General features: G+C 31.4%; 1 protein-coding gene across 2 annotated transcripts; it reads left to right on the plus strand.

The window, feature by feature from the left end:
• The first annotated feature begins 205 nt into the window (after positions 1–205).
• LOC107925878 (myosin-binding protein 2) lies at positions 206–3,479 on the plus strand. Of its 2 annotated transcripts, none has more exons than XM_041097877.1 (4): positions 206–487; positions 576–1,131; positions 1,366–2,564; positions 3,227–3,479. In XM_041097877.1, exons 2-4 carry the CDS (start codon positions 606–608, stop codon positions 3,284–3,286), a joined length of 1,785 nt encoding a protein of 594 aa, XP_040953811.1. In that variant the 5' UTR covers positions 206–487; positions 576–605; the 3' UTR covers positions 3,287–3,479. The 2 variants fall into 2 exon arrangements, with proteins under 2 accessions (XP_040953811.1, XP_016712101.2); XM_016856612.2 differs by having other exon boundaries at positions 207–487; positions 576–1,254.
• The last annotated feature ends 5,148 nt before the right edge of the window (positions 3,480–8,627 follow it).

Here is an 8,627-nt window from a genome sequence, read left to right on the forward strand (position 1 = left end):
TTGTCAACAATATTTATATGAATCGAGTTAATTATCAATCAATATAATATAACATGCTTTGTAAACGCAATGACAACAACCACTCGCTTAATCAAAGAATAATAAATAAGTATGATATTGAACAAAAATGGTTAACACATGACAAAGCCTTAAACGACGCCGTTGACCTAAAAAACAACACATAAAGCTGATGTTGGCAGCAGCGGTAGTCTTTGTTCAGACTTGCAGAGATAGCAAACAAAAAAGGATCGCCAACAGAACTTAAAGACGGTGGTGATGAATTTCCCACTTTCCGATAAAAGCATTTGTCACTCACGTTGTCGTTCACTGTAACTATCATAACCTCGGAAACCGACAGTTCTTTCATACTTTTCAATCTTGTCCTACGCCTAGAAATTTCCCCAGCACACCTTTGATCTCTCATGTCTTTATTACCTTCGGGATTCCTTTTTCTTTGCTTAATACCCAAGCTTCTGTAAAACCACAGGTTTTCTCTCACTTTCTATTGGTTTTTTGTTTTTTAGGAATTTTGTTATTTAATTTCTCATAGTGGGTTGTTTTTTTTGTTTTTTCAGGGTGGTGTTGTTTGAGCTTTTGAAATTGTAATGGTTTCTTGTACAATTCCTTCATGGACCTTAATTGGTCTTGTAAGATCTTTTCTTGATCTTACACTAGCTTATTTCCTTTTATGTGGATCAGGCTTGGGTTTTTTTGCTTGGAAATTTTTTCATGTTTTTGGTATTCATCTGCCATGTCCTTGTTCTGGGTTTTTTGGTTACCAAAATACCAACCTCTGTTGGCATAAGCTGCTTATTCAATGGCCAAGAACAATGATTTACTCTGTTCAACACCAGGCTTTGGATAGGTTCCCTTTTAACTCGGTTTCATTCAACGATTCCAATGCCAAACCCATTAATACTGATGGGAAATTTGGCATTGGGATCATTGAATTGGAAGGTGAAGCATGTTCTACTTCACTTTCAGGTTTGAGATTGCAAACTATAGTGGATAAAGATAGTGGATATGATGCTAAGGGAAAGAGAACTATAAACCAGAAGCCGAAATCCGGAACTCGGCGCCGGAGAAGGGCTGCTTCCGGTAATGGAAAATCTTCTGCTGTATCATTGTCTGGTAATTTCCCAACATCAGCTGTTGCAGGTGTTTCATGTTCTTCTTATATCAGTGGTTGTGAAACAAGACGTGAGATAAAGGATAATTTGGGTCCAGTTAGTGAAATAGAAGATAGTTTTCCCGGTAATATTTTGTGAAATCTTTTTACTCTATATGTGTATGTAGATATATATGTCAAATTTGGAAGTCTCATGATTTACATGTATATTGACCTATATGAACATGCTGTTTTAGATGATAAAAATACTCGAACTGGCACTGATATGGTTGAGGCAACCCGGCATGGTTTTGAATTGAGCAGTGGAGAGGAGAAAGGTTTGACTTTTATAAAAAAACTAGGGTTTGTTGGAGAGGAAGCAAATCGGATTGGAATGTTGGAACGAGCGCTTGAAGAAGAGAAAGCTAAACGTGCTGCTATTTACTTGGAGTTGGAGAAAGAAAGGGCTGCTGCTGCTTCGGCTGCTGATGAAGCAATGGCGATGATTTTGCGTCTACAAGAGGACAAGGCTGCTATAGAAATGGAAGCGAGGCAATATCAAAGGATGATTGAAGAGAAATTTGCTTACGACGAAGAAGAGATGAGCATTCTGAAAGAGATGCTGGTTAGGAGGGAGAAGGAGAATCACCTTTTGGAGAAAGAACTCGAAGCTTACAGGCAGATGAATAATCTAGGAGACGAGCAGGAGGAATGTGGTTTTACTTATATGTCGAGTAAAGGGGGACAACTGCCTTCAATTCCATTTGGTCTAGACGAAGATCAGCCGCTAATGGTGAAACAGGCAGGGAATGGTGGATTGACTACAAAGAAGGAAGTGGAGAGAGGTCCTGGTTGGGGTTCGGAAAATGAGATTCTGTTAGCTGGGGAAAGAAGTCATACTGCAGACGTTAATTTAACCGGGAAAGCAGAAGGACTGGATGACGGTGACATAGCAGGCCAAGCAATAGCAACCAAAACAGTCCAAGGTGATGAGAGAACTTATTTAACTGGAGAAGAGCTCAAGAGAAATGTAGAATTTTGCGAGGCAGTAGATTGCAATCCGCACGATCCCACGGTTGATATGGAACCAGCTATTTATGACATACATGTTGTCGATGATAAAGTAGACATTCCGAAGGAGGAGAATACAAAAGAAAGTAAATTACCATCTGGTTCTGCTATAAATCACAAAACATTGCTACATGACTCGAGGAGGGGTTTTTCTGCAGTCGGTACTGAAATGTTGGAGATTGGTGCTGAAATCAAATGCCTCAGAGAAAGGCTGCAAATTGTACGAGGAGAAAAAGTGAAGCTGAGTTTCTCATCGGATCAGAGGAAAAGGATAGATACCCATTTGAAACTCATCGAGGAGCTGGTGAACCAACTTCGAGAATTTCAGCAGCTAAAGGAGCCCGTTCGGCAGACTTCTTTACCTCCTTTACCTTCACCTTTCAAGGTGTGTCACTAGTTGATTTTTCTGCCTTTATTTTTATAAACCTGCATGCTTGTTTATCTAGCTTCATGCTGTTATTTTTCTGCAAATGTCAATTTTCGGGTACTTAAAAGGATGAATGAGGTGAATGTCCACTGCGTTTACGTAGTGTGCGCATGAAGCAAACCCGTAGTGTGCCCCATAAATTGCATAATACTGCCGTATGCGTGTTATTACTTCCTTAGTAAGCAATCTTCGAAGGTGCTTTCTTGAGTCGAAGTAAAAAAGATACTCATGATTCCATATAGAGACTTCTCCCTTCATTGCCGGTTAATCACACCGAACTTGTTAACAGTTAAGGTGCCTATACACCATTCCTTAGAGCTTTCAGTACTGCTTTTTGGATGTGTCATTTTAGGGTCATCATCCATAGCATAGGAAACTTCTTTTGCAAGTAATTTAACATCCTATGCATCAAAATAGCTTGAAAGTCGTCTAAATCATGTGTCGTTCGGATAACGATAAGGCCGATTTTCCCATTTAAAAGCTGTTGGAATGGTAACCCCTCCATTAATGTTTCCTTTTTCCCTTCCATGAATTTTGTGATGATTACAGTCAAGTATCCGTTCTCGACATCTCTTGTCCGTTAATGTTTCTTTCAAAAGCGATAATCCCTCCATTTTCAGGTAAACTCCAACCGGAGACGCTGCCGGAGCGTATCGGATGGAATCGAAGATAGTGCGTAAGCAATGTACAGAATAAGCTATGGAATCGGCTGTTTCTTAGGTTTTCCTTTTTTTCAGATAAGAAGTTGATAAATATCTGTGAAGTCCATAAATACATAAATATTTAAGTTTAATTGTTAATGTGTTTACATTTGATTCGTTAAATTTGTTAGTGTTGTATTTTGAAATAAAAAAAATACTCATTTAGTAGTCCTATAACTAGAAAAATAATGTTATAGTGGATCTGAATTTAACAAAATAGTTTTTAAGAGTGTAACAATTAGACTTAAATTTAGAAATCTAAAAAGTAGAGGGACTGAATTCCTAGAAAAGAAAGTACAAGGATTAAATTTCAAATTCACAAAGAGTATAGAGACTTGTATCATATTTGAACCAAAATAAAAATATCCTTATAGTGATATTTGTCATTTTTAAAAATAATGAGTTATTATTAAATCGTTTATTGGTTGAGCCAGTATCTAATTAACTCAATGTTAAGCGATGATATGTAACTTTTTATTTAACAATTTTAAGCTTACTTATTAGATTTTCATATTATCTTAATTGTGAATAATATTTTAAAAAAATTCACATCATCACTTTAATAGGTAGCTAACAATGTTATCAATTTAAACATTATAAAGTAGAGAAATTAAATCATGCCAAACTATAATATTTAAGTATTTGACAAAAAATACTAATACACAACAATATATAAACATAGTACAAATGGTCAAATTTTGCTACTAGTTCATGTATTATGAGCAAGTTGTAGATCCAATCTGTAACACCGTATATCTGACTCGATCATCCGGTCCCAGCTATAGGATGATACATTCATTGTCAAAGCAACTATGATCAAATATAATTAATTTATACCATTATACAATTAAGTTCGAGCAATAGATGAATATGATACGATATACAATCATTTTAAAGTCTAAATATTTCCGAGCGATATAATAATTTATACCATTATACAATCATTTTAGCAATATTATCATTAAGCTCTATTGCTAACTCAATGTCGAATTAGGACCAAATTGTAAAGATTTTAAAATTTCAGGAATTCCTCATCGCGATGCAACATCTTGGTCTTGTCATGGTGTGACCCTGTTTTACAACAAAGTCCAATTTAATACCTATTCAACTAATTAACACAATTCAAACATACTCAATATCAAATATCAAATATCAAATATCAAAACTATTGGTGCTATTTCCAACATACATTTTCAACCTATCTTACTATATATATATGTAGACATTACTTGAAAATACATGCCTAACTTAAGCACTTATGCCATTCACCATTTATTTACCAAGTTGGCATATATATATATATATATATTCACATTTAAGTCTCAAATATGACAACCTTTTATACAATTCACCAAGGTAAATTCACAGCAAACCAATCATTTGGCCATTTTCATGTTACCATTTCAAGCTTCAAATATAAACACGATACTTATTATGTCAAAATCAACTCAACCTAAGTACATGTTATAAATTTAACAAAATGAAACTACGTAAACATTGCTGAGTCGGGGATCTCCTCTTAGATGCTTGAACCACCTCTAGGAACCTTGAGATGTGCCTATACTTGTGCCCGGGAAAATAAACAGTATGTTAAGCGATAATGCTCAATAATAATTTCCATAGTTCAAGTCAATGCAATATAAACTTATAGAAATTGCATACATCCAATTCAAATTCTATTTTCAACTATTTCATATACCTTTAATGAAAATTCTTATTCAACACATCAACCATTACATGCAATGCCATTTATATCTTATGATCAAACCATACATAATTCAATTAACCAATCTAATGAGCATATCATATTCAATTTAAGATATTTGAGCATGAAAATAGATATATGTATCATTTCCAAATCGAATTGATTGATTCATCAAATTCTATTTCGGCCCTCCAGGCTTGTATAATGATTCGAATGATCTTTCATATGCTATTGATATTCATATATCGAAATTCACGTTTGAATCATCAAATCATGATATCAATCTCATTCATATGTTATTTAATCTATTCACATTTTATAACTCTATTAACCTGACTCGGAATCAAGACGGATACATGGATTAACCAACCTACATCCCCATCTAGCATCACAGTGCATCATCGGATAAACCGAAGGAAATATACTGGTACACATAGTGCTTCATCGGACAAGTCAAAGCAATTGTACTGGCACACAAGGTGCATCATCTGACGAACCAAAGCAAATGTAATGGTACATAAGTGCATCATCGAATTAACCGAAGCAAATATATTGACACATAAGTGCACCATCGGTTAAATCGAAGTAAATATACTGGTACACATAAGTGCATTATCGACTAAACTGAAGTATAAACCCATTCCCAATCTAATCTTATAGCATGCCAATTATATCCAATTCTGCCCGAACAGTTAATAGGGTTAACTAATTTTCCAATTTCATCACATAGTTCGATTCACATTCTATCATTCTCAATTCATCATCAATTCACCATTTCAACACATCATATAACATTTTTCAACTCAATTTCATACCAATTATCACATATCAATTAAATCATGTTACTTTATAATTTATTCACTTTAGTCCTCTATCTTGATATACCAAATAAATCACCACAATTTAATTCATACAACCAATATATACTTACCTCATTACTAAATCTTACAATTTAACATGGATATGTAATAATTAGATTGATCTCAAATAATAGAAATACAAATCAAAAGCTCACGTCATTCGTCATCAACTTTTGCTTTTCCTTACCCTCTTGGTTGTTCAACGTTGTTTTTAGTTGAATTTGATAGTTGAATATCCAAGGGTTTTCAAGCTTTCTTCCTTTTTTTTTCTTTTCTTTTTCCTTTGATTTTCACGGGTGAAAGATGAAGATGATAACATTTCTCTTTCTTTCCATTATGTTTATTATTTATACCTAAATTACCATATTTTAACCTTAATTAATTAACATAATTCTTTCTCACTATCGTATATTTTAATTTAATTTATTTATTATTTTAATTCTTTAGATAATTTTCATCTAAGTCCTCAAGCCTTTTCTAATTAAAAATCTATAATGATTAAAATTTTACAATTTAGTCCCTAGACCTTAATTAATCATAATTTTAGCTAAATTACTTAATCGAATTTCAAATCATTTATACACTAACTCCATAAATATTTCTATTTAATATTTACGGGCTCGGTTTACAAAAATAAAGGCTCAAAACCGTAATTTGCAACACCACTGAATTTCGGGTTGTTAAAATCTTTGTACTTTAATTTGATTAATTTTTTTTGATAATTTAATTTTATTAATTTTAATCCTTGAATTGGTTAATTTCAATGCTTGCACTTTACAAATCCAAAGTTTCATTCCCAACTAAACTCATTTGACCAAATTTTGCTATTAGTCTTTGTACTTTGCGAAAATTATGAATTTAGTCCTTATACTTTAATTTGGTAAATTTTAATTCGTATACTTTTCAAATTTTGAAATTTTAGTCTTAACCTAAATAATAGCAGTTAAATTTATTTAGTTAAAATCAATTACTAGTCGTATACTGCGCGTATAGTTTTAGATTTAACCAATATTTTCCAATTAGATCTTTCCAAGTCTCTATCCTTTTCAGATTTTAAAATTTCAGTCTAGATACACATGACAGTCGTTAATCCATTAACTAGATTTCTAGTAAGTAATATGTGGAAATAACAAGTTAACATAGTATTGCAAATATGATAACATATTTATTGTATCAGATTTTGAAAATAGTAGAACTTAATGAATTTAGCAGTTATCATGGTGAGGATTGAAATTTTAAAATTTGAAAAATACAAAGACTAAAAATGACCAATTTAAAGTATAGGGACTAAATCTGTAACTTTCTTAAAGTATAGGAACTAATAGTAAAATTTAATCATTTTATTATTAGTGTTGTAGTATGCATAAAATTATTAATTTAATCCATATTCTATTGTATGCTTAAAACACATTGGTTTATTTTTTTAATAGAATTTTATGCTCTACTGAGAAGCTTTGCATTCCAGTGAAACAGACTTTCACAATTTTACCCTTTATTTTACTTTTCCTTTCACAAATATGGTTTTAAAAAGATTAAAGATAGTTAAAAAAAAAACTTATAAATTATTATTAAATGAAATAAATCTATAAAAAATATTTTATATAATATTATTATAAAATTAATACGAATCATTACAAATAAATATACATATAAAATAAAAATATTCTTCATTAATAAAATTATTATTTAAAACAAATATATTTTTAATAAATTTTAATTAATTATTAATTTTATAATATCAAATAAATCTGAATTTTCATTGTATAAACTGAATTTTCATTAATATCCTTAATAGTTTGGCATATTTCATTATGTACAATTATTTAATCTAATAAAACTATAATTTGATGTAATTTTCATAATTTAATACTTGTATTCAGTATAAATTTCAATCTACGATTCTTAATAGTCATTTTTCATTCTTACTTCATTGCTATAAATGCGTTTGAATCTAAATACATATCTCATTAATAATTTTTTTTAAACAATTTGATTATAAAAACTAACCATATCTGCTTTTATTTTTATTTTTACAAAATGTTTAGAACTACCCATAGCCTCTCTCCAACCCATAAATAGGAGGATAATGTGCTTCAGCATACTCAAATACACGTTCTCTTGTATTGACAACAATATCCATACAAATTGAGCTAAAACTATTATATTAAATCTCATCACTACAATAACTAATTTAACTGCCACTACTACTTTTAATCTCACTAAAACTAATCATACCACCCTTCCAAAGAGAGCCTTAATTCCTACAGTTTTTTAAAATTTGAAATTCCAATCTTAACATAAAAGATGATCATTAAATCCATTAATTGACTTTTTTGTGAGTAATATATATATATATAAAAAAGACTAATATGATAATATACATTTGATATTATATTTGTCGTATAAAATTTTAGAGATAACAAAACTGAATAAATTTAACATTGATTAAATCTTAAAAATTGAGAACCCCATGTGATGGCCTGATAATCAGGATGTTAACTATCTCAAGTGTGGTCTGGATTCGAGTCGCTCTAGTCGTGTTTGTTGTTTGGGATTTACCCTATTCTTATATTTCAAAAAGAATATATTGGAAATTGAAATTAATAGAATTTAAGCGAATGAAATCAACACCTACATTTTGATCAAAATTGTAATTTCAAAATCGAAAAAATATAGAAATACATGAAATTTCAAAATTCCGTAGTGGATAAAGGGTCACAGCCGGGTCCGGGGAACCCATTTGAGTAGTAGGGTT

The sequence above is a fragment of the Gossypium hirsutum genome, chromosome D07 (assembly GCF_007990345.1).
Source record: "Gossypium hirsutum isolate 1008001.06 chromosome D07, Gossypium_hirsutum_v2.1, whole genome shotgun sequence".
Taxonomy (NCBI): domain Eukaryota; kingdom Viridiplantae; phylum Streptophyta; class Magnoliopsida; order Malvales; family Malvaceae; genus Gossypium; species Gossypium hirsutum.

Excerpts from the sequence above, each read along its gene's own strand:
- LOC107925878 (XM_016856612.2), top strand. The coding sequence starts at position 606 with ATGGTTTCTTGTACAATTCCTTCATGGACCTTAATTGGTCTTGTAAGA. Across the intron at positions 1,255-1,365 it reads AATAGAAGATAGTTTTCCCG|ATGATAAAAATACTCGAACT; the intron begins GTAATATTTTGT and ends ATGCTGTTTTAG. Across the intron at positions 2,565-3,226 it reads CTTTACCTTCACCTTTCAAG|GTAAACTCCAACCGGAGACG; the intron begins GTGTGTCACTAG and ends CTCCATTTTCAG.